The sequence below is a fragment of the Polypterus senegalus genome, chromosome 6 (assembly GCF_016835505.1).
Source record: "Polypterus senegalus isolate Bchr_013 chromosome 6, ASM1683550v1, whole genome shotgun sequence".
Classification (NCBI taxonomy): Eukaryota; Metazoa; Chordata; class Cladistia; order Polypteriformes; family Polypteridae; genus Polypterus; species Polypterus senegalus.
This window is the reverse complement of record NC_053159.1, coordinates 2,405,001-2,431,439: the sequence shown is the minus strand read 5'-3', so window position 1 is coordinate 2,431,439 and position 26,439 is coordinate 2,405,001. Positions and strand designations below refer to the sequence as shown.

The window sequence follows — 26,439 nt, the reverse complement described above, 5'->3', positions numbered from 1 at the left end:
CATGGCCAAAAAAATCATACAAGTGGTACAAGATTTAGAGGAAGGAGTTCAACGTGACCTCACTGGACTTCAACAGCCGTTTTCACAATGACCAGGCGGACTTGTCGTCTCACTCAGTGGTCTCCTACTCCACCTCCTTCTGTGGCTGCGGGCCTTCATTCTCAGCTGTTTCTTAACTAGCGACCAGTCTTTACTGCTAATTCACTTCTTTTCCCTTCATTTTGTTTGAATCTTTTTCTCTTTTTTAAGATCCAGTGCTCTGAATTGATTCATTTTTTTTCCAATTAAATGGCCCCCAAACAGAAATGAGATGTAAAGTGAGTGACGGGTGACCGGCTAAGCTGGGGCCTCAAACTCCAACCAGTTCCTTAACTAGAAGACGATTCTTGTTGTTCATTAATTCCATGGCTTGTTGGGGCTTTCATTCTGACACAGCAGACACTTCCAAGGCGGCGGATTCTCTTTCTTTTGTTCCTAAGAGCTCCATCAAGATGTTTTGTGGACCTGAGAAGATCAACACTACAGAGACCGTCACCTTTCTTTATTTTCAGGTATGGTGGACACCGGTCAGCTGGTCATATCTTGACTGGTTTTGTGTCTTCTTATTGTTTGGCTGCTAATTAAAGGAATGCAGAAGTAATTGAGAGGCCTGAGTCTTAAATAGCAAGTCAATTAACATGAAGGCAGAAGAAGTGAATTAGCAGCAAAAAACGGTCACAAACTAAGAAAACGGTTTGAACGAAAAGCCAGCAGCCACTGGAGCTCCCTGGACGGGAGTCTCATTATGTCCTTCACCACAATAAATCCTGAAGCAGCATGACCTGCAAATGGGCCGTTTGAGAAAAACGGCAAAACAACGTCAAACCCACCACTGAATTAAGGGTCATGGGAGGCAGGGGTCTGTCCCAGCAAATCAAGAATCCGTCCATTGCAAGGCCTACTCTGGCACTCGGCCACACTCGCAGACATAGGGAGCCAGTTTGGGATTTCTAATTAGTCCAACATCTTTGGAAGTTAAGATAAGTTCATAATCCATCCATCCATCATCCAGCCTGCTATATCCTAACTACAGGGTCACGGAGGTCTGCTGGAGCCAATCACAGCCAACACAGGGCACAAGGCAGGAAACAAACCCTGAGCAGGGTGCCAGCCCACCGCAGGGCACACACACACCAAGCACACACTAGGCAAAATTTAGGATTGCCAATGCACCCGCAAAGTGAACCCAGGTCTCCTAACTGCAAGGCAGCAGCGCTACCCACTGTGCCACCGTACCGCCCTAAGTTCATAATAATTGTTATTAATTATAATATGCCACACGTGAGCTGAAATCTAACGGTCAGGTAGCAATGCAGTGAAACGGTGGACCTCCAAACCCCCACCCTCGACACGTCTTCTCTGTAATCCAATAAATGGAATTCTGCAATACCATATTTGAAATTGCACTGTATAATTTTTTATGTTACTCTTCAAAATGAAAACTTTGAAATATTATTAAACAAACAAATGATAGGCATGAAATAAAAGACGCAAATCACAAGGGGCTTTGCTCACAGAACAAGTCATGAAAAGCCTTCTAAGGCCGTTGGTCATAATGATGAATTGGCGCAAACTCGTCACCGATACGTCAAGGTTCTTATTTAGGGTCCCTCACTGAATTTTGGTTTCTGTTCATTCTAAGGCTGCCCACCTTTAAGCACCGAGGTGTGTCTGCCATGTTCTGCTGCTTATATACGGGACTCGTCAAAGCTGGGGTACAAGACACCGCTAAGAAATCACCCACATTTGACTCTTCTGCATGTTAGTAAAAGGTTCATTTTGGATATTGCGTGTTTAAGTAAGCACCTTTGAGAATGGCGTGACTGGCAGGACGGGCGTGACTGGCATGTCAGATGTTGTGTGACGAGTGCAGTTTAGGTGCTGAAAGTCCTCTCTAGTATTACAGTCCTGGAGCCTATTGACGTCTTAATGACAAGAGAGTTTGTCAGGGTGTGACACTAGAGGGCACCGTCGCTCCTCTAACCCGACAGACAGACGTCCAGGACACCAGGTAACATTACTTAAAGGTTATTTTTATAAATATAGTGCCCTCCAAGCAGCACAGCCACCATATGCAGGCAAGTCAATAATCACAACAATCACACATAATTCTCTCCTCCACACCTCCCAGCAAGCTCTGTCTTCTACTGCCCAACTCCGGCTCGGCTTGCTGGGTTCCCATCAGTCCTTTATATAAGTATTTGACCCGGAAGTGCTTCTGTCCTTCAGATGGAGGATTTGAGGTTTTCTTCAGCCCGGAAGTACTTTGGGACTTCCGTCCCCGTGACTTTGGAGTACTTCTGGGCTGTGTAGAAAGTAGAGACTCCCAGGCGTCCCTGCAGCATCTCCTAGTGGCACCCATGGTACCCAGGCAGAGTTGTGAAGCCAAACTCCAGATCCCATGGTGCCCTGCGGGAATCTGAGGCACCTCTACGCTGCAGTGATGATGCCATCTAGCGTCCTGGGGGAGGCAGTGTCCCAAAGCAGCTGCCTTCCCCCATCCTTCCATTCTTTGGGCGTTCTGGCTGACCATCAAAAGGGTAACAGTTTATTTGGTCCCTTGCAAAATATAGCAGGACACCCCATTTTTCTTTCTGTGTCTCCCTTTTCTGATTCACACTTTGAACGTGTGGTACGAGTTAACTTTAGCCTGTCAAGGCGTGACACGTATGAGATAACTCGTACCCCGGTGTACTGCCAGCTTGCTGGTGACCTCTGCTGCCACGTCTCAGTTACAAACTACAGTGCTGCCATCTAGTGGAGAGACCGAGAAATGTTTTTTGCCTGCAACATCTTGTGGAAAATAGTGTCTGTCGAAAAACCATTTGGAGCCCTAGGCAGGGTTGATAGATGTCGGCCATCATTGTCCATATTGGGTAGTCAGTGTTATTAGACCTTGAAGACCCCCTTGGTGTCCGAAGCATACACACAGTGCCCCCTTAGTGTATATACCACAGACTTTAAGGAGTGTGTGCTCCTTAATGCATGAACAGTGCCAAGTGGGTAACGTTGCCCACTTATTATAATCACAGTGTCTGACGACTGTGGGGTGGGCATCCCCCTTGGTGTCTGGAGTACGAGGCCCTTAGCTTTCATAAATGCCACCCCTTAGATAACAGCACCCTTACCGCATGTCTATGTCGTCTAATGGATTGACCAGCTCTGCGTCAATAGGCAGTCCTTAGTTACGTCATCGTGAAAAGGATATAAAGGTCTGGTGCAAGATGAATATTTTGATGATAGTGACACTGATCGAGGTAGTGACAATCAATTGGATGTCACCAATGAGGCAAAACCTAAGGTCACCATGATGTGCCAGTGTGTGTGTTTGTCATCTGTGATTGTGAATCAAGGTCTGAATCTTTACCAGCAGGCCATAAAGGCACAACTTATTAGGGGGTCATCCTGGGTTGTGGTCTCCAAGGCCATTAGTTGACTCTTATGTTTGTGCCCCAATTCCTGTCCATCGAACAAACAGTCTTTCTGATAAGAAATCTCTGCTCCATACCTTTAGGTTTGGGGTCTGCGTCTGGTCCACGATGAATCTCATCAGAATGTTAAACTGCTGGTCGAATGGGAAGGAATCCCTGTAGACAAACATACAAACAAACAAACAAACAAACAAACAAACAAAAGAAAGACACATTAACTGTCATCTTAGACAAACCATTAACATAGCGCTTGCTGTGAACAAGTGTTTGCCCCTTCCTGATTTCTTCTCTTTTATATTTATGGTCTCTTCTTATGGAAGAAGATGATCTGCTGTTGCAACTCGTAAGAGGAGCAGCCAACAGAAGAAGATGATGATGATGATTTATGGTCTCTTCTGGAATTTCCCTTTATGCTGGCATTGTGTGTTTGCTGAATCTGTCGGCAGGTGAGTTGACCCTTTTAGTTAAGTGGGGTCTTAAACTCAGCGGGGCTGACTGTCACCAATCCTGGCCCCAATTCATTAACTGACTCCGATTTAAGTGAGTTCACTTCCCCGGGCGTCATGCATTTTCCACACAGTGCCAATGGCTTTTGGGTAACTTTGTAAACCAGATCAATTAAAAAAGTTTCAAAAACGTGCACTTTGTTCCCTTAGGTTATAGCGGGGCTACACAGAAACAGTAAATTTCGATGTGTGTGCCGAGTGCGTGTTGTTTCCATCGTCCCGTTTACTGTCTGCTATGTGTACGTCAGTGAATGTTGTCCCCGTAAGTGCAGAGGGGACGGATGACAGAGAGAGACCGCAGCCCCAGGATGGAAATCACCTGTTTACATTCCAGTTACATCCGGCTCATCACGATTTAAACAATCAGGAGGGAAAGAGGAAGAAGAGGAGGAAGGAGAGAGACGGAGATTTCATTGCCAACAATCCATCCATCCATTTTCTAACCCGCTGATTCCGAATACAGGGTCACAGGGCACACACAGGGCACAAGGCAGGAACCAATCCTGGGCAGGGTGCCAACCCACCGCAGGACACACACAAACACACCCAGCACACAAACACATCCACTAGGGCCAATTTAGAATCGCCAATCCACCTAACCTGCATGTCTTTGGATTGTGGGAGGAAACCGGAGCGCCCGGAGGAAACCCACGCAGACACGGGAGAACATGCAAACTCCACACAGGGAGGACCCGGGAAGCGAACACAGATGGGTCTCCTAACCGCGAGGCAGCAGCGCTACCCACTGCGCCACCGTGCCGCCCCATTGCCAACAACAGATCATCATTTCCGGCCATTTTTCACATTGCACCTTGTACCCAGCTTGCTTCTCATTACGCCGGATTCACGACAGCTCAATCATCGCCAGAAACCCCGGGTTGGACTTCATGATCCACCATACGCCGAGGAAACACAGCGAGATTGTTCCATTTTTATTCGTGAGATTCAAAAACAAATATCACTTTTTGATCAGTCATCCGTATTCGGGACAGTAATTTACCCGGACTCAAGTTCACGTTCATTGACATTATTCATCCGTTGTTGTTATTTGTGTTTTGTGTTTGTTAGACGTCGCAGGGGCCACAGAGGTTTTGTTATTCAGTTTAACATCTGTGGCAGAGCGACGGGCACTAAGCAAACTCCTGTCAATCATGAAGAATCCACTGCATCTACTGAACAGGATCATCTCCAGACAGAGGAGTAGCTTTAATGACAGACTTTTGTCACCGTCCTGCTCCACTGACAGACTGAGCAGATCGTTCCTCCCCCACACTATGCGACTTTTCAATTCCACCCGGGGGAGTAAATGCTAACATTAATTTTATTTTAATTTTTTTAATTTTTATTACTATTTAATTTAATATTGTTTTTTTATATAAGTATACTGCTGCTGGATTATGTGAATTTCCCCTTGGGATTAATAAAGTATCTATCTATCTATCTATCTATCTATCTATCTATCTATCTATCTATCTATCTATCTATCTATCTATCTATCATTATATAGTGCCTTTCACTCTATCTATCTATCTATCTATTCTATAAGTGCTGCTTTGGTGGAGGGACATACAGATATAGATATATAGATATATTCTACGTTGGGGATTTGCATTATTGTTGTTGTCATTGTGTTTCATTTAATATACTAGGGGGCTTCAACCCCCTCACTTCGCTCACCAACCCCCAGTGTTTGGTTTTCTGGATACACACCTTTAAGATTTTTTAAATTGTTGCTACTTCATTAGTTTCACTTTTATTTCAGAACTTTTGGAATCTTTGGAGTCCCGACGTGCTGAATCTTTTTAATGATCTCCGTGAGACGCGTGTTTAATGGCTTTGTACCGTAATTCAGGTTAGGTTTCTCTGTTTGGAATTTCAGCGCAGACAACACGATCTTCATCATCAGCAGTTCATCATTTTTTTTTTTTTGCCAAGTAACCGATACATGACTGTGAGGTAAACTCCGTTTGTGAAATTCTCTGACTTACAATATCGACATCCTTCTGACAGATCAGCTGTGTCAGCGTTTCTCAACCTTTACGTATTTGCGAGTTAACCTGTTTTGGTTTCAATAGATGTACTTTTCATATTTTCGATTCTGGTTTTCTTTTTTTTCAGATCTTCGCACCCCCTTAGGTGGGCCTGCCCCACAGTTTGACAACCACTGACCTGTGTCCATATATTCGATCTCTATTCACCTTTTCATTATTTCTCCGAGTAATAATTTCTCTTTCTTTGCACTAATGTGATCTTTACTTTCTTTTTTTTAACACTGTTGGTTTTTTCTGCTTTCATATTCTGTATTTTGCTCTGTATGTGTTTCGCGCCTACGGTTTTTTTGAGTCTTTTGAATTCCAGTTTTCATTTTCTCTAACCTGCTCTGCGTGTGTTTGGCCTCCTTGTTTTTTAATCTCTTTATGACGTTTTACTTTGTTTTCTACTCTTTGTCTTTTATTTCTGACCTCGCTTTATCCTGCTTTTCTTTCAGTGACACCTGATCCGTGGTAATTATTTTCCCTTTTTTGAGTAACAATTTCCGTTTGTTTGCGCTCCTGCGATCTTTACTTTCTTTTTTTTATACTTTCTAATTTTCCTACTTTCATATTCTTTAACTTTCTCCACGTGTGTATCGCGCCTTGAGCTTTGAGCCTTTCGATTTCCACTGCTTTCCTAATCTCTAACCTGCTCTGCACGTGTTTAGCGCCAGCGTTTGTGAACGTCTGTATGAAGTTCTACTTTGTCTTTTAATTCTGAGCCGGACAGGACGTGTTTTTTTCCAGTTCCGCTTGTTCCGGGCTGATAATTACTTTCCTTATTTTCTACGTTTGCACCTCGATTTTCTTTTTTTTTTGGTCTCTCCAACGCTTTTGAGTCTCTTTTCTCCGCGCTGCTTTCTTCTTCGCTTAGTCATCGACGTTTCATTTATAACGTATTGTTCTTATACGCTTTATATGCACGGACATCTGTGTGCGCTCAAAGCCAAAACACGACTGAGCGTGTTGCTCGCTGCCTGCGCTCTTATTTGGTTGTAGGTAGCGCGTGACTTACAAGAATCTCACGTTCTGCGTCATCGCGAGACGGTCCCGAGTCTATCTCATGGCACAAAGTCGAATGTTTAAGGTCCCTGCGAGACACTTTGTGGCCAATCTCTCTAGTCTCGCGGGTCTTTTAAGTGTCTTAACGTGAAGATCACATCTCGTCGCCCTAATGTTCCTCTCCAGGACTTGTTTTTATAATAGAGAGATTTCCACACTTATTTTACATATCTGCTTTTGTTTGCTTGTGTTTAACCGCCGATTGAGGGGAAACTCTTACTTGTTAGAGGTACGGCTTGGTATCAGTAATTTATCCAGGCCACAGGACTTGGTAGCGAGGCTGCCGGTTGGGTAAGGGGTCGGCCGTACCCTTTATCTACCGTTTTTGGACATTGCCAACAATGTGCAATAACAGATGAAATCAGAAAGGGGGGCAAATCCTTTTTCACGGCGCCATCCCTCAGGTAATGAAAGACTTGACAAACTGACCTGGTGACGTCCAGTGCCTTTTGAACCTTCGCTTGAACTGAGCCTAGCAAATCGGCCCCCATCTTTTTCAGGAGCTGAGTCAGTAAGACAAAGAGCCAGTCTTGCAAGTCGTCCTTGTGGATCGTGACGAAGTCGACCAGCGTCTCCAAGAACATGCTGAACACCTGACGGCGAGGAAAGACAAAGTCACGACGTGCGTGGCACTCCGGCCGGGGCAATTCAGTTGGATACGTTCAACACTCTATAAGCACTCGCTACTTCAGGAGCAACTTCTAAAATAAAGCGACACACAGAAACAAACGTGATAAAAACATCTGAAGGCTTATGATTTACACTTTGAATGCATTCACATCAACCTTTGTGGTGTCACAACTCGGTCTGTCACAGGCCAGTGTCTTCATGACCTTTAACCCTCCATGAATTTAATGTGATTGTCTGAGTTGGGGGGCTTAGGGTGGTCCCCCCTCAGTGAATCGTGCGGAATCGTCAATGCGGCCTTGTTGGGGTTGGGGGCTGGAAATCAAACTCAAACACCAGAGCATTCAGTCAATCAGACGCCATCTTCACCGCTTTTCCTCCGTGGTAATCGAGGCCGATCGTCAGATCAGGGGTTGCGGAGGTCGCTGCAGCTGTGAATCGATTCCTGGACTTCTTGGAGGGGGGAAATGTAGAGCAGCACCCCAGTGGCACAGACGCACACCTACACCTACACAGGGCAGAATCCTGACCGCCCGACCGTCAACGGAGAAATCAAAACGTAAATGCAGTTTGAACACGTGCCGGTAACCATAGCAAAGAGGAGCTGATGCAGCCAAACACACTTGCAATGGCTTATGGGTAGTTCAAACGCACACAGTACAGCTCTCTGCCACCAGTCTAGGGTGCCAATGTGACGTGAATGCGAACAACACGCCACTGTGAGATTTCTGAGGGAATGAAACTTGCAGAAATTCACCAAAAGATGTTGGCTCAGTACAGACGTGAAAAGAGCAACTCAACAAAACGTTTATGAGCGGGCAGAAGGGACGTTGGCTTGTAGCAGATCAGTGAGTAACGTAACCCTAACCCTAACGCCAAATCATTCCGACTGCAAATCCATAGCGGAGATCCAAAGGTGCAGCAACAGCAGACAACGCCATCCATCGGTCTTCTCAGATGAAGACATTCGCCGTGTCGATGTCGGCTTGTGTGCGTGTGATGCTGATGGTCCTTGCTCTTCCCACTCATAAAGTTCTCGTTGAGTCAGTCCTGCCGTTTCCCCTTCCGCTCTGAGCCGACTTCCTTTGGTGAACTTCAGCACCTTTCACTCCCTCTGCCCAAACGCCGCTGCTGTCCCTGCACCTTTGACTTTGGCTTGCGCTGCGCGTCTTCAAACTACCCACAAGCCATTGCAAACATGTCATAGTGTGTCCGCTTCTATCCGTTACGGTTGCCGCGTGATTTTCACTTTTTGATTCCTCCTCCTATTTCTTTTTTTTTCAAGGATGTGTTCGTTGTTTTTTTTTTTCAAGCTGCTTGTCTCACTAAAATGGATTCTCTTCTTTCTAAATAACACTTTGCTGACCTCCGTGCAGTGCCTGATGCTCAACAGACGCCAGCGACCCGACCTGTGCTGGGAATGTCAACTGATCAGGCCATCGGTGGTCTACTGCAGGGGTGGGCAGCGTCGGTCCTGGAGGGCTGCAGGTTTTTGTTCCAGCCCAGTTTCTTAATGAGAAGTCGACTATTGCTGATGACGCCCTCATTGCTCAAGTGACATTTTGATGCTTCATTTTCGTGGTCTCGCTTGTTCCGGTTCCCCACCCTTGATTTCTTATTTCAGTCTTAAAGAGCTCCATTCACTGTGTTTTAATGGCTCCTTATTAGCAATAAGATGTCAATGACAAAGCAGCCAGCACTTCTCCATCTCACTTGTTTCCATTTCCATCTCTGTGGGTTCATCTTGCACTGTTTGAATTAACAAAACACTTCATAGAAAATGTGACCGACTGAAAATCAAACGTTTTAGGCATCAAATCATTTGGATGACATCCTTGGAAAAGAACCTTACATTGCAGACTAGCAAGCCATAAAATGAAATAAGGTGTTAAACTGGCAAGGATTGGTTTCTAATTAAACAATTGGGTTGGATTGAAAACCGGCAGCCACTGCGGCCCTCCAGGACCGACGCTGCCCACCCCTGGACTACTGGACTAAGTGATTTGCCAAGTATTAATGAAGAAGGGCTCGGCCATCTTCTGTTGTTCTTCTTCATGTATAAATCAGTCCAATGCTTTGTATCTTCAGGCATGGCTCACATTCGAAGACCAACACACCTTCCATTCTCTAAAGGCTTATAGGGCCGTTCATTTTCTTACATCATCACATGACTAGCACAGGTATACATTTTTAATAAAAGGGCAATTTATTTATTTGACAAGCTACTTAGTTACTGTTATAAAAGATTAAGAAACAGCAAAACAAAAGCAGACACTTACTCTCTGTCGACGAGATCCACACAAGAGCAGAACATGCAACAAGATAAACAGTCAGTTAGTTCACAGATAACACGGTGAAGCACTCAGATGTACTCGTCAGACCCGTTAACACAATGTCAGCCGCTCAGACACGGCCAGTGTCACCAGGGCCAGGACTGTGACATCTCACTCTGCACAAGTCCAAGTTAAATGGCAGCCCCCCCCACCCCACACACAGTTCACTGATCTCATCACAGATTAAATCAATCAAAGCACCAGAGCACAGCACAAAGACAAACGCACTCATAGACTGCCATTAGTGTCACACAGCAGTGCAGGGCATGACAATCGCCAGCAGGGACTGCCAACCATCAAAATTATAAGAAAGTCGGCCGAACCTTAGTGGCTCATGGACCGCAAAGAAGAAGCAGTTTTACAGCAATCAGTGTGAGGATCATTAAATAAAGTAAAGACACACACATAGAAATAAGCTGCACTCATTAGGTGGGCAGTAAGAGAAACATCAGAATTTAGGGCAGTTTAACTGGGATAACAGACAGAAATGAGTTAAAGAGAGCAGGGAAGAGGAGCCGGCTCATCAGTTAGAGTCCAAGTCGTCTAATCACAGGAGAAAGAAAGAAAGAAAGAAAGAAAGAAAATTAAAGGACGGATAAGAAAAGGGAGCACAATAAGAAAGAAAGAAAGAAAGAAAGAAAGAAAGAAAGAAAGAAAGAAAATGAAAGGAGGATGAGTAAAGGGAGCACAATAAGAAAATGAAAGAGAAAGAAAATGAAAGGACGGATGAGTAAAAGGAGCACAATAAGAAAGAAAGAAAGAAAGAAAGAAAGAAAGAAAGAAAGAAAGAAAGAAAGAAAGAAAGAAAGAAAGAAAGAAAGAAAGAAATGAAAGAAGGGATGAGTAAGGAAGCACAATAAGAAAAAGAAAGAGAAAGAAAATGAAAGGACGGATGGAAAAGGAGCACAATAAGAAAGAAAGAAAATGAAAGGAGGGATGAGTAAGGGAGCACAATAAGACATATTGTCATTTCTCCCAGTAATTCTCGAGCTGTACACAGACTTGGTTGGTTACCTTGCTGTGAGGATCGGCAAACATTCGAGTGAAGATCTCACAAAGCCGTTTTAGCTCCACGCGGCTGAAAGACACAAGTAGAGAAAAGTGGCCATCAATTTGAACTGGTCCATCTCTTATGTGACGCTCCCTTCTAAAACCTGGCACTGCGTACCCTGGAGTCCCACTCCGTCTGCTGTTGTGAAGTTGGAATGCTGGGAGTTGCTGTCCGTTTTTGGCGCTACCTGCACGTGGTGGTTCAGTGATACACGATGGTGGCCAGCAGTGGACCTTTGGGTGCTCCTGATGCACGTGAAGTTTGTGTTTGTTCCATCACGGTCCACTTTATGGATGCTTTGTGTGTAAAGTTTGCCGTCTACACATTTAACTGTTATTGAGACATTGTGCAAATCTGTCACACGTGTTCACATGGACACTTTTGGGGCAAACCTGGGTTATGTCATCCACTCGTGGTCACACAGCGAATCAGAAACATAAATTACAGCAGTGACGTCACTAACCTGCCTGCCTATTTTAGCGCTGAAATCAAAATATTTTTCTTAATGTCTTCAGATCCAAATCTATGGAAGCTCATTCCCAGTATACAAAAAAAATGTTCATTGCATTACATCACAAAAGCATGTGCGTCATTCTGCAAAGGTTACTGCCTGCCTTGGTCAGTATCATTGTGCTCTGGAGGTCCGTCCTGTGACAGCCACTGAGTGACATTAAGGACGTGCCAAGCAGGTGACAAGAACTGAACAAAAGTCATACGTCTACATTTAATGGTATGTGTGCTGAGGGGTTAAATGTATCCCACCCAGTTTGGGGTCACAGAGACCCCGTGACCATCGTAGGGTGTAAGGGCCGCCATGCACACTGGTCCACTTTCACTTTGTTCCAACACTGGCTTTATTGCTTTTCATTTGTGTGTTTTGTTTGAAGGCTCCACCCCACTCATGAATATTAATGAGTTACCACAGTGTGGCAAAACACCTCAAAACAGTCAGGATTTGTTTCTTTGTTATTGTATCCACTAGATGGCAGCAGAATACATTCTCGAGTGTCATTTAGGTTTAACGAACAGCTGAACTCGAGGGACACTCGGGCTTAACCGTTTTAACACAGAATTCCAAGCCCAACAGAGGCTCAGGTTGAACGTCAAGGAGGTTAAAGCAAAAGTATTACAGGTTTTGATAATATCCACAGATAAAGTTCCACTTCCAAATGCTTGCTGTGGATGTCTTCTTACCTTAATATCCGCTGGCTTTTAAGGAGGTTCTGTAAGCCTAGGAGGCCTTCCTTCCTCTCCGACCAGTTGGAGCTGGCACAGTGATTTAGGACCTCAGCTACGTCTTCAGTCTGCCGCAGGTAATGAGGTATCCCCCCATTTCGAGACCCACAAGATCTCTCTGAACAAGCGCTAGACGCGTCGCTGTTTGCGTCATCATCTGAATAGATGCCCGGTGATTCATATCGTCTCCGGACAGGCTTTCTCTGAAAGAAAGAAAACAAAAACAGGTTGCAAAAAATACTCGGGTACGCTTAGACTTTATAAAGTTACATTGTGCCCAACATATTGTGCAAAGTATGCATGCTGACATTTTGGAAAGATAGTGGATGGTGCTGGGCTTGCCGGTGCCCATGAGTCAGGACCAGCTGAGGTACTGGGACGGCCACACAGCCATGCCAGTTATCTCCAGTTCAAGTCAGATTTGGGACTGGGGCAGGACTCAGGGTCTGCCACCATGTTCATTCTACAGGTTTACAGACCATCAAGGTGATTTGGGGTCTAGAGACACGGAGTACGGTTTTTAGGACAGTGATAAGAATGATTGGGGACGAGACACGGGCAGAAGTTGAAGGTGGCAGACATGAGAATGTGGAGTTACAAAAGAGGGCAGAATAAGAAATGAGACCATCAGAGGTCCAACAAAAGGGGGTGGGACATCCAAGAAAGTCATCTGAAATGGGATGGACTTGTGATGAGGAGACACCATGAAGATGTGGGCAACTGGGTGACGGGACTGGAAGAGAAAGGGAGGGAGGCCAAGGAGGATGCGGATGGACAAAGTAAGAGAAGATCTGAAGGAAGACGGCTGGAAAAAGGGGGTGCAGGACCAGAAATCTGATCAAGCAGAGAACTGGAAAAAGATGAAGATGAAGAAGAAGATGGGACATGGTTTCTGGGATGAATTTCAAGCACTTTCGTACCACTCATAAATGAGTTAAAAAGTTTTGTTGTCCACACTTTTTTCGTAAATCACTTTTTTAAGATGGGCTTTGGTCTTGTGAGGTGCTGGGAGAGGCAGTTGCAGACCTTACTGATGGTTTGGGTGAATCTGCGTACAATCAAGAAGGTGGTCTGGCCAGCGTATGAATGTGAACACAAATGCACAGAGTCCAGCAACGAGTCCTCACCTTGTCAATGCATTCCCTGGACACACATTAGTGGTGCCCACCGTTCACAAATCACCCCACCATAACGCTTGAACTTGAAAATAAAACAACAAGGGGGGCAGCTCAGAGGTACTTATATCTCTGTGAAGACGCTTCTTGCAGTGCCGTGAAAAAGTATTTGCCCCCTTCCTAATTTCCTCTACGTTTGCTTATTCATAACAGTACACAGCTTCTGACTTCCAAACACATTTAGTAGAAGACAAAAGACAACCTGAGCAAACACAATGCACGGATTTTAGAGGACCATTTGATTTATTGAAGGGAAAAAAACAGCTCACCAGCACCTTTGTCACCACTGTGAAAAAGTAACTGCCCCCCTAAACTCAATACTTGGCTGTGACACGGAAATCAAACACAGTAACTGGAGGTCAGTCTTTGGCATCGCTGTGGAAACATTTTGGCCCACTCTTCCCTACAGAATTATTTTAATTTAGCCACATTGGTGGGTTTTTGACTCTGAACTGCCCATTGATGGTCCTGCCACAACATCTCCATGGGGCTCAAGTCAGGACTTGGACTAGGCCACTCCAAAATGTTCATTTTCTGTACTTGAATAACCCAATTGTGCTCCTTCAGGACTGAATTCACGTTTCTCTCAATGATGGCAGGTTGTCCAGGCCCCGAAGCAGTAAAGCTTCCCCACAACCAGCACACTACCATCAATCACCACCCCCATGATGTTCTTATTGGGAAAGCTGTGTTAGCTTAGTAACAGGACCCTGGTCTTCCAAACAGCTCCACTTTGGACTCATCAGTCCACAGAACATTAAGGGGTTCCGTTTTGGCAAATGTTAGCTAAGCCTTTCTGCTCCTCTTGATTAGCAGAGGTTTCCTCCTTGTTACCCTCTCATGGATACCATTTTTGCCCAGCGTCTTTCTGATAGTGGAATCATGAACGCTGCCATTACCTGAGCTGAGGGAGCTCTGCAAGTCCTTAGATGTTCTTCTGTGACTTCCTAGATGAGTGTCCCATGTGCTCTCAGAGTCATTTGAGTCTTGGGCAGGTCGAGCGCAGTGCCATTTGGAGATGATGGCTCTCATGGTGGTCTGCTGGGGGTGTCTGGTCTCGCTACCATTTAAAGTGACCAAGTTGGGGGGGGGACGGCTTTGTCACATGGGTGGTACGGGTGTTGGTGAACTTTGCTCTTTCAATAAATCGAGTGACCTTTTACAAAGGGTGTACTGCGCTTACTCACCTTGTCTTTTGTATCATTTGGAGATCAGAAACAAAGAAATGTTAGCAATGAGCAGAAATAGAGAATATCATCAAAGGGGCAAATACTTTTTCACGGCTCTGTAAATAGGAAGACAATCTGTCAGCATGGAGATCTTTGAAGTTGGAGGAGGAATGGTAGTCATTGCTGGATCAGACCAGGACCGGGGCGTCCAGATACCGGCTGGTTAGTGAATGTCATGAGGGTCCTCCAAAGCCCCCTAAAATGGATGGCAGCCCTCGTTTCACGACCATCTGCCAGTTATTCACTTAGATACAAATGTAAGATGAAAGCATGCACCACACATGTCATTCCTAAATGCAGCCTGGTAAACACAATTAGTGGACGTATGCAGCACAATCAAGCTGATGGAAAAGAAAAACCGCCGAGCAGCCATGAATGAGCAGTCAGTCAGTCAGTCAGCGTGACCGTCACAGCTAAACGGGCGCTTCCTTGAATGACTGAATGACAATGACGTCTACGTGAAGGATTAGTAGCTACAAAACCACAAACAACAAAGGAGCAAGAAAATCCAGTCTACCTTATTCCTGGAGTCTCCTAAAAGCTGATGCCATTTAGGGAGGAAAAGCAAAGACAATTATATAGCAAGTGTAAGGCTCGCTGTAACGTTGAAAAGATTATTTATGAACAACAGGAAACTTGGGAGGAAATGAAAATATGCAAAATGTTGGGAAAATTAAACAGACTATTAGAAAAACAATATTAACTTTTATATCACAGCTTCTTGGACTTCATTAAATCAACTACATTTAATGCATAGTTCATTCTCCAAGGTGACAATCTACCCGACATTATGAGCAAATTACACCATAAAAGTAACAACAAATACAAATGAAGAGAACATCTGAGTTTACAGTTCAATCGTGAGAAGATTTCAAGTGAACACCGTGGAGCTCTGGTAGTCACGGCATGAAATAAAAGAGTCAAAGCAGCACCAGGAACTGCACGGAGGAGAGCAGCACCACTGGGACGGAAGAACAGCCCCTCATCGGCCGGGCAGGCCAGGCGCCTTCAGGCCTCCACAGAGCAGAGAGCCGACCTCGGAGAGCAGAGCACAGCCCAGTAGGCACACCACTCGACGTCTAGGGGTGGGCTACGTCAGGCCTGGCGACTGATCTCGTCACCAGACCATGTGACATTTAGATAGATAGATAGATGTGAAAGACGCTATATAATAGAGAGATAGATAGATAGATAGATATGAAAGGCACTATATAATAGATAGATAGATAGATAGACAGATTAGATAGATAGATAGATATGAAAGGCACTATATAATGATAGATAGATAGATAGATAGATAGATAGATAGATAGATAGACATGAAAGGCACTGTATAATAGATAGATAGATAGAAAGGTGCTATATGATTGATAGATAGATAGACATGAAAGGCACTATATAACAGATAGATAGATAGACGTGAAAGGCACTATATAACAGACTGATCAATATGACAGACCAGTCAGAATCGACCCTGATGTTCTGCACATCACCAAGGAGGACAGAGCTGAGCCCACTAGTGACGAATCTGAGATGGCAAGCTGTGTGTTTACTGGGCCCACTGATGAATTTGCACTACTGTACAGTCAGCCCTCCATAACCGTGGTGAATGGTTCCAGGACCCCCAGCAGATATCAAGATCTATGGATACTCGAGTCCCTTACATAAACTGGCACAGTAAATCCACATCCTTCTGCATACTTTAAATCCTCTCTCGGTTACTTTCAATTTTAACTTCAATCTGAATGCTGTGTAAATGGTCGTTAAATCATTTCGCCAAGGGACATGCCACTTTTTCAAAAGATCTAACATTTTGATTTTGTCGTCAAGAGATGGAGCTTCACGCATCCTCTTAGCCTCTGGCGCACTGCCTTGACTACTTACCTGCTATTTTCACAGAAACAAAGGGTGCACACAGTGTGACACCAAGGGCGTCACAGCACCTTACCGTCGGCGTTTGTTAAAATAAATGCGTGGCAGCGCCTGCCTCTGGGCACATGTGTGTACCTGTTAGTATTGATGGTTTTGTTGGTTGAAGCCTTGGTGTTTAATTGCCAGGGTGCTGGTCACCTACAGGTGGTCTGTGAGTGTCCAAGCCCTCCCTGGTGCCCGCAGAGGTCTTACCGCGTATCGATAAGCCGGTGCCCTGGCCAGCTGTCTGTGGGCTGATGGATGGGCTCACTTTTTCTTGGCGGGGGTCCGATTTCAGTTTAACGTTTTGGTTGGTGATTGTTCAGTCGTCTTTGTTTGAAGGTCTTTATTTTCTGGAATATTTGTATGTTTTTTGTGTTTGGTTTAAACAGCTGCAGTACTGCAGAAAGTGGAAGCCGTTTTCCCACCTTGGCGGTCTGTAGAGCTCAGAAGCCGAGGTAGGATCGGTGAGCGAGAAAGAGCTTCCCTTTTATTAAGGCAGTGATTGCCGGAGCACGGGGTCAGTCTGTCCGCAGAGCAGAGCGGGGGGCTTCATGTGTGTGAGCAGAGCAGTGTGGTGGCTCAGCAAACGGCTGCCACATAAGAGCTGTAAGTTTACTCCTATGAGCCTTTTCATTCAACCCCTGCGGCAGGAGGCTATGGCGGCGTATGCCTCGTGCGGATTTAGCACAATGCTTGGTGTATGACAAATTCAGGTTTTGCTTTTCGGAACCTTCTGGATTTCTTCTTCTTTTTAATATTTTGGATCAGTGGTTCGTTGAATCCGTGGGTATGGAGGGCTGACTGTACTGCACACGTCGTCTCTGTTACGGTGAATTCCAAGAAGAGCGAGAGGAACGTAGAAAGCCAGGCCTTTACAGATCCTGGTAGTGCAGTAACAGTTTACACCGTTAAACCTTCATGGAGGAAGACCTCAAGTGTCCCTCAAAACTATGAGCAGGACCTTCCCTTCTGATCACAAGACATCACTCCAAGTTAATAACTCTCATTGTTCCCCGGGTTCACTGTTTTTTAAAGAATTACAAAAGAGCAGCATTTGATTTTCTTCTTTGTTTTCCCCGAGACGCCGAGTTCAAATGAAAGTGGACTTCATGACGGCGCTTACTCACCAGTGCATCCGCCACTGCCGCCTCCACCTCTGTGCTGGTGTTTAGCACCCTCATGGCGTTCACAGAAGCAGACATCCTGGTTTGGTGTGAAAGACCAAATCGATCTGAAAGCAAAAGAGCGAACGGCCAAGTTAAAAGAACGTGGAGTAAAAAAAAAAAAAAAGTAACGGGTGTTAACGACCGGAATGGAAGAAGAAAATCAAATTCAAATGAAATGATCAGCAAATGAACGCAAACTGAGCAAAGGTATAAAAAAGGACTTTAATTATAACATAACAAGCAGCTAAGGAAAAAAAAAAATATATAAGTAAACATGGAATTATGATAGCAACTGAAGTGCCCACCACAATATACAGACACACAGCAGCGCTTTGGGAAAGAAGTAAAAACGCAGGACCACCTAACCCCCTCCGGCTGCCAGCTAAGTTTAGAGCCCATTTCAAAATCCTCCTTCTTGCGTATAAACCTTTAAATGGCCGAGGCTCTGCTTACCCAACTGCACCTATCATTACACACAAACCAGACTGTGAGTGACGTCAAGATGCCGGTCTACCTACGACTTCCGAGGACTGACAGAAACAAAGATGGGAGGTCGTGACTTTGGCCACAGGGCCCCAAAGCTGTGGACTGATCTGCCTGCTTAAGTAATAAGAGATGGCGTCTGGATGAAGACTGGTGAGTCCAGTCCAGGATACCCCGATTAGAGCTGCTGGTTAGCTGCACTTATTGAATTTCTGATTACAACGGCTATGAATTGTTACTATCCTGTTTCTCTCCTCTTGGTATCCTGTGGTGGCAGTTGGTGCCACTGCTCTACGCTCAAAGTGTTTTCTTGCTGATGGGAAAGACACCTGAGATACTGGAAGACTTGGAATCCAAAAACGAAAGGATTTCTGTTGTCTTATTAGACGGCTCCACTCACACTTGTTCTGTACTGTAGACTCTCACGCCAGGGCACTGCTCCTCGTGTGCCAGGGCGTCTGTGGGCTGGCCTATTGTCATCTTTCTTACTGATAAGGCCACATGAAACAGTTCTGGGGGTGCCCTGTCTTCACTCTTTAGTGGTCTCCAAGGGGAACTTTATGAATTGCAGAAGCTCAAACGTATTTTGGCAACAAACAAACAACAGACGCACCTCACAAACATAGAGAGACGTCATCATGGTGTGCTGCCGTAGGCATGAAGGAGTCCCAGTAGCGTTTCTAACACACATCTACTGAATATTTCATTGGCTAAAAGCCCTCCGCCACTACCTCCAGAGGGTCCAGAAGGCGTCCCATAACTGAGGCTGCCTTCTTAATCAGCTTGTTGATTTGGTGGGTCTCTCTTGAAGTGACATAACCGGCCCAGCACACCACACTGGCCATCCCACAGTACACGTGAAGGACGTCACTAAACGTGTTAAAAGAACGCAGTCCCCCCTCAGAAAGAATAGTCTGCTCTGCCTTTTATTATATCGGGTCAGCAGGTCGTTGACAAGGACCCCCAAGTATCTGCCGCAATGCACTACGTCCGCCATCCTTGCCCTGTGGCAAAAGTCAACAATCGGTTCCTTAGCTTTACTAATATTGAATGCCACACAATTCTGCCTGCACCCAGTAACAAAATTGCCCACCTGATTCCTAAACTTTGACTCGTCCTCCTTGACAGCAGAATGCAGAATCATCTGAAAAGCTGTGCAGGTGACACGGCCCAGTGTCAGGTTTATCTCCCTGTCTCATACACTCGCTGGCCACTTTATTAGGTACATCTTCCTAGTACCTGGTCGGACCCCCTTCTGTCCTCATAGCATCGATTCCACAAGGTGCTGCAAACATTCCTCAGGGATTGTGGTCCATATCGACATGACGGCATCACGCAGTTGCTGCTGATTTGTCGGCTGCACATCCACGATGCGAATCTCCTGTTCCACCACATTCCAAAGATGCTCTACTGGACTGAGATCTGCTGACTGTGGAAGCCATTTGAGTCCAGTGAGCTCATTGTCATGTTCAGGAAGCCAGCGGGAGATGATCTGAACTTTGTGACATGGTGTGTGGAAGGAGCCATCAGAAGATGGGCACACTGCGGTCATAAAGGGATGGTCACAGTCAGCAACAATACTCAGGCAGGCTGTGACATTTAAATGATGCTCAGCTGGTACAAAGTATGCCAAGAAAATATCCCCCACACTACGATACCACCAGCACCAGCAGCCTGAATAGTTGACGTGAGACAGGATGGACCCCTGCTTTCATGTCGGTGACCCGGCCATCTGAAAGTAGCAGCAGAAATCGAGACTCTGCAGACCAGGTGACATTTTTCCAATCTTGGTGAGCCTGTGTGATTTGTAGCCTCAGTGACCTGTGCTTAGCTGACAGGAGTGTCACCTGGTGTGGTCTCCTGCTGCTGTAGCCCACCTGCTTCAAGGTTCAACGTGCTGTGTGCTCGCAGCTGCTCCTCTGCATACCTCAGTTATAATGAGTGCTGATTTAAGTGCCTGTTGTTCAAAACCCTCTGATCTCAGCATCAACAAGGCGTTTTTAACCCAGCAGAGACCCGACGCTCACTGGATATTCGCCCTTTTTCGGACCACTCTCTGTAAACCGCTAGAGATGGCTGTGTGTGAAAACCCCAGCAGATCAGCAGTTTATGAAATACTCAGAGCAGCCCGTCTGGCACCAACAACTGTGCCAGGTTCAAATTCACTTCAGTCCCCTTGTATCACCATTCTGAGGCTCGGTTTGAACTTCGGCAGGTCGTCTTGGCAATGCCTACAGGCCGAATGCACTGGGTTGCTGCCATGTCATTGGCTGATTAGATATTTGCATGGGGTGGCACGGTGGCGCAGTGGTAGCGCTGCTGCCTCGCAGTTAGGAGACCCAGGTTCGCTTCCTGGATCCTCCCTGTATGGAGTTTGCATGTTCTCTCCGTGTCTGCGTGGGTTTACACCCATAGTCCAAAGACATGCAAGGTCAGGTGCATTGGCGATCCTAGATTGTCCCTAGCGTGCGCTTGGTGTGTGTGTGTGTGTCCTGCAGTGGGCTGGCGCCCTGCCCAGGGATTTGTTCCTGCCTTGCACCCTGTGTTGGCTGGCATTGCCGTGACCCTGTGTTAGGGTATAGCAGGTTGGACAATGGATGGATGGAGATATTTGCATTAACAAGCAGTTGAACAGGCGTACTTAATAAAGTGGCCGGTGAGTGTATATTGTTAAAGTAGGCTTCAACTCACTGCTCAGGTAAAATTCTCAACGTTCTTAAGTTCAGTTTTTCCACACAATTCACAAACAAGTCCATACACATAGACGTTCCATTTATGACCCCAAAAGAAAGCCACAGAATATCACGCTTCCCAATTTCCTTTTACATGCAGAGGCTGGCATGTTTTATGACAGGCCAAAAATCATAACCCAAAATCATTGTCAAGAAACAGGTAAGAGTAGCAGTCGTTCTACCAGGAGCACCAACGTAACAAACACACTCGACTTTTTTGGGGGTATCTCTGCAAACCATCGTGACCTTTACACCCACGACTCCATGATGTCACCAGCTGTGTGCTGCATGATGGAGTCTAAAAACACAAAACAAAATGGGTGTGACGCACCCTGAAAGGACCATAAAGGCAGGCCAGGTACCCCACCAGCGTGCCCAAGGTGACCCACCACAAACCCAGCGGCTCCTCACTGCTCTCAACCCATCTGCCATTGAGAATTACCACCTGGTCACCCTTCTGCCATTTCTAGAGACTCACAATCCACAAGCAGCTCTCCTCTTATCCTTCTGACGCCAGTCTACTAGACGATCTTCACTCTCGATTCCACAAGGGTCACTCTGACGAGAAGGCACCACTTTCAGTCACAAATGCCATTAGATCTTCTCGAGATGCTTCGCTCTCCTCTGTCCTTAACTGTGTTGACTCTCCTTCAGCTTATGACACCGTTAGCCACTCCTTGCTTGTCTCTTCCCATATTAAGGTTGGAATCAGCATTCCCGCATTGGTCAGGCGCAAGTCCTACCTGTCCGACCAATCCTTTTGTGTCTCTAGTCAAAATCCTCGTCTTCTCCACAGGTGTGGTTCAAGGATCAGTATTGGGTTCGTTTCTCTTTCCTCTCTTTCTATTCATTCCTTAAGCAAAGCTATTTCTTCCCATGGATTCTCCTACCACATCCAGCCTGATGATGCCACAGATCTTCCTCTCACTTTCCTCTAACAATTCATCGACTTCTGCCCAGATCCCCGGTTGCCATCATGGATGAATGACCATCACCTTAAACGTACCCTTTCACAGTCAGATACCCTGTACTTACCTTCTGGTGTCTCCTTCCTCAGACTTGACTCTAAGTTCTGCCCTCCGAGAGGTCACCATCAGGAATCTTAATGTGACCCTGGGCTCCTCCATTTTCTTTATTGAATATATTTCTTCAATGAGCCAATCCTGTCTTTTGTTTCTTCATGATAATCAGAGGATTCCACGCTTCCTCACTGATTATTCCACACTCCTTGTTCTCTCTCGGCTGGACTGTTGCAACTCTCTCCTTCCTTCATCTGCTGTCTGACCTCTCCAGCTCCTCCAGACTGCAGCTGCCCAAGTGCCGTTCCTCTGTTCCTGTTACTCATCTTCCTCAGTCTCTTCACTGGCTCCCCGTTGCTGCAAGGATCCAGTTCAAAACTCTTCTCTTGACCTAAAGCTAAAACTCTTCTCCTCTTTGGACTCTCCACATTCCTCCTGATGAAGACTCCGTCCTGCCTCTGCCTGTCTGCTGACCGTCTCTCCTCTTGCCTCTGGGCGATGCTTCTCTGTTTTTGCTCCAAAGCTGTGCGATGGTCTCCCAGTTTCCCCCTTTTGAAAGCGCACCTTTTCATGAAAGAGGTTTGGAACTCCTTAGTGTTTCTTCTACAGGACAGCGGAGGTTGTGCTGACAAAGAGTTCAGGATATCGATGTGCGTCTTTGCCCCGTTGCAGGTATGATTATAAAGGAGGAGTTGGGCTGCTCCTTTGTCATTGTTTTTTTTATCTTGTCCTCTGTTGCTTTTGATTCTTGTAATCTCTCTTGTATGTAAGATAATTTCCATTGTAAGTCACCTTGGATAAAGGAGTCTGCTAAATAAATACTAATAATAACAAGGAGGAGGATGACCTTAAACCCCTGGCGTGGGTACAAAAGGGCAAACCAAAATTCTTTAAACATTACGATTTATTAACAAAAACAGGTACAAGGAAACACTGAAACCAGTAAAAGGAGCTGCCTAAAAGGGAATTTGACGGCAAACAATTCCCAATCCGTAACCTAAATCCGATAAAACACGCAAAATAAGCCCACAAACACTAATATAGACAACAATGCTCGCAAGAATCCTCCGCAAACGCAACGTCCTCCTGCTCCGGCACCTTCTCTGCTTTGGTTTAAATAACCAGGAGTGATTTGATATCCTTTATTTTATTAACCCCTGAGTGGAAATTGTCTTTTCGCATGACCTTTGGGGGTCAGAGTGCAGGGTGCAGAGCCCCCCGAAGCCATTTTCAGGTTAAGGGCCTTGCTCAGATCCCTTCTGGTCATCTGGCGATAATGGGATTTAAACTGGGAACCTTCTAGAGTGGTGATGTCAGGGTGGCCCCGCCTCCTGGGGCTCCACCCACAAAGCACAAGAGTAGCAGGACATTTACAAGTGACATAAGCATATGAGAAGTAATCATTCAAAAATGACAAACTCCAGTTGATACGTAACACAGTGCACTTCCGGGTCGACTACATGGCAACGCTGCAACTGCTGCTCCACAAAATGGCGGCGTCCATGATAAACAAAATGGAGTTACGGAAAAGACAATTCATCTCTTTAACAATAAGCTTTGGAAGCAAACTAAAGTCAAATCCTTGGGTTAACAAACCAAAACTCTACGCGTATACATTTAGGAAAGACCTTAGGAAAGGCACAAAAATTACCAGTGAAGGCTTCTTATTTTATTTTACTTTATTATTTTTTTTTCCAGAGGATTTTTTCCCGTACACCGGACCAATCAGTTTATCAGCCTCTCCTACTCCAAAGTCCCAGAAGTCCCGGCCCTGCACTCGTCACGTGACTCCCCGTCCTTCTCGACTCAAAGCGCTGATGTGAATTATGGGATAGGTGGGATGTGCCAGCCCTCAGCCCTGTGCTGCCCGCATGGAGGCTACCGGTCAACTTAAAACATGGCAATGCAACCCAAAAGGGCTTGTAAAGATGCACAAATAGGCAAGAAAAGCAAAATTTGAAATACTCAGCACGCAATTTCACATTTGAATATATTCTGAAGCATTGAAGAGTGTAAGCCCGTCCAACAAAAAGCAAAAAAAAAAAAAAAACAACACAACAATAAAATGATATAAAAATGCAAAAATAAACTTCACATCCACGCTTCTCATTCAGATTGCACGAGATATTTACAAAAGACAACAGGCAGTACGACGAGCCACTTGGAGCGGGCGGTCATGCCGGGCAAGCATCTCCCCACAACCCTCGCAAGATGCACAACATAAGCATGCAAGTGGCAGACGCATTCACCTGACGGGCCGAGAGAATCGGCCGACGAGAGAGCGCTGGTGGACCTGGAGTGGCGTCGGGAGGCTGCAGGTATAAAGGAAGGGTGACACCCCGGGGGTTAATAACACACACACACACACACTGCATTCCCGTCAAAGGCTACAGAGCAGAGCAGAGCAGTCCAGGATCAACAGTGTCCATGCGTTGTCGGAGGATGAGAGACACACTTGGTGACCGAGTGACATGCACTTATGGAAGGTGGCTGGGACAAAATGTGGTGCTTGGGATACCAAACTGACTCCAGAAATGGGACGGGATGACGTCACGTCACCGGCTCACAAACGGCGAATGAGGCTCATCCCAAGGTTTGCACTTTCCTGCCGTTCACCTGTGACACCAAACGTCGAAATTCCCGTTTACAGGACGAGCTAAAGAGGATTTCAGCACAAAGAGCCCCTCTGACAGCTCGGACTTCATCAACACGGTTAGAAAGGAAAAAACGACTGAGCGTTACACGCAGAATGTCTACTTGGAATTACAGAATGGAACAGACCAGACATTTGGAAAGACAGAAAAACAACAGAATGACATATTTAGGTCTCGTTTTACCTAAAACTGGAGTGAGGTGGGTTTGGTTTTGGAGCAGCCACTCATCCCGGCACTAGCGTGAGTGCGTCTCGTGTCCGTCGTGCAAGGGAGATTTCAACTTGTCACCTGGCTTTGTTTTGTCACTTGTCTGTCACGTCCATTTACACGGTGCTGTCCTTCAACTTGAGCTAAACGCTTTCTTTTAGTTTTTATTGCTTTTCTTTAAGTTAATCAAAAATACAAGCGCAGGCGGGGGACACAAACGAGCAAATAAAAACCCCACATTTTTCTCTGAATTTTAGTACATTTTTGCCTGACGACTTCCATTTTTTTTTTACTGATGTACAAAGCAAACCAGTTGGGATGTGGAAAAGCAGGCAGCCGAAGTCAGTGACATACTCGGTTACCCATTTCAACCATTGAGTTGCTTTCAAGTGTGACGTTGACAGCTGTGACTTCGGTGACGAAATCGGTTCAAATGACGCAATGCAGAAGGTGGCAATGGAAAATTCAAAAGAAAGGAGAAGATACAGTACTGAGTCTGAGACAGTAAAACAATCGCCTTAACAAAAGGATAAGTGTCTGTGTGTCTATCCGGTTGCTAAGTCTCTGTCATTCCAGCAGATGGCGCATCACAAACATTTTTAGCAGTGAAATGCATTGCATTTTTCATTCCAGCAGATGGCGCACCACCAACATTAACACTGCTTTGACAAATCCCATACCAAATGGCATACAACAGAGACATGGTGCACTGCAAACGTTAACGCAGCGGTCTACGCCACTTAGGTAGATTTTAAGCTGTCTTTAGACGGGAAGCACAGCGAGTATAATAAATAAGTGGCATCCTAAGACACAGATACTGGTCGACCGTCACCGTCCTGGCCAGCGGTATTCCGGCTCCACTGCTAATTTGGACATAAGGTGACTGTGGAGGGGACACTGGCGCACGCACGTTGCTGCCGCTCTTCCCTGTTATCAACACTTTTTGTTAAAATGATTGTTTGTCTAGTTCATGGATGCAGTTGACTCGAACTGTGTTGATTTAGATTTACTTTTACGGACTTTGCCTTGACTGGGTTTGCAGCCTCGGGGACAACCGAATCTTTCTGTGGCACACTGGACGAGCCCTGTGGACATTTCTTTGCACCGTGATGGTCTGTCTTCTTGATTATATTTTATACAGCGGATTGCTCTCGATTTCTAAGAAGCACCTTGAGCATTGAAAGGCGCTATATAAATAAAATGTATTATTATTATTATTATTACAAGTTGCCAGGTTGGCGCAGCGACTTGCCGCTCCTGTTTTGTGAACTCGTAAACCCCGGTGCGCCATTCATCTTTATAACCTCCTCACACTCAGCGTCAGCCATGGCCGCAATGCACATAAATAAAGCAGGTCTCATGGCGTAAAGTGCGGACGGCGTACATCAGCGCTGCTGCTCTGCAGTAAGGAGATCGTGGGTTCGCTTCCCGGGTCCTCCCTGTGTGGATAGCAATTTGACTAATGACAAAAGTACGCTATAAATGTAAAAAAATATTATTATTATTACTATTCATTATCCATAACAGATAAAGCTGAACTTT

At 45.6% G+C, this 26,439-nt stretch overlaps 1 protein-coding gene across 30 annotated transcripts in view; it reads right to left on the bottom strand.

Annotated features, from left to right (window-relative positions):
• The window catches only part of clasp1a (cytoplasmic linker associated protein 1a), a 317,477-nt gene that overhangs the window by 74,191 nt on the left and 216,847 nt on the right, over positions 1-26,439 (bottom strand). For 11 of the 30 annotated variants that reach the window (XM_039755243.1, XM_039755255.1, XM_039755246.1 and 8 more), the window contains 8 exons: positions 24,286-24,348; positions 17,764-17,867; positions 15,240-15,263; positions 12,277-12,521; positions 11,046-11,109; positions 9,978-9,980; positions 7,501-7,664; positions 3,548-3,626 (listed from right to left, as the gene is read on the bottom strand). In XM_039755243.1, the coding sequence (XP_039611177.1) occupies positions 3,548-3,626; positions 7,501-7,664; positions 9,978-9,980; positions 11,046-11,109; positions 12,277-12,521; positions 15,240-15,263; positions 17,764-17,867; positions 24,286-24,348 (746 nt within the window). The remainder of the gene's footprint in view (positions 1-3,547; positions 3,627-7,500; positions 7,665-9,977; positions 9,981-11,045; positions 11,110-12,276; positions 12,522-15,239; positions 15,264-17,763; positions 17,868-24,285; positions 24,349-26,439) is intronic. The other 19 variants (XM_039755259.1, XM_039755261.1, XM_039755263.1 and 16 more) reach the window with 7 other exon arrangements.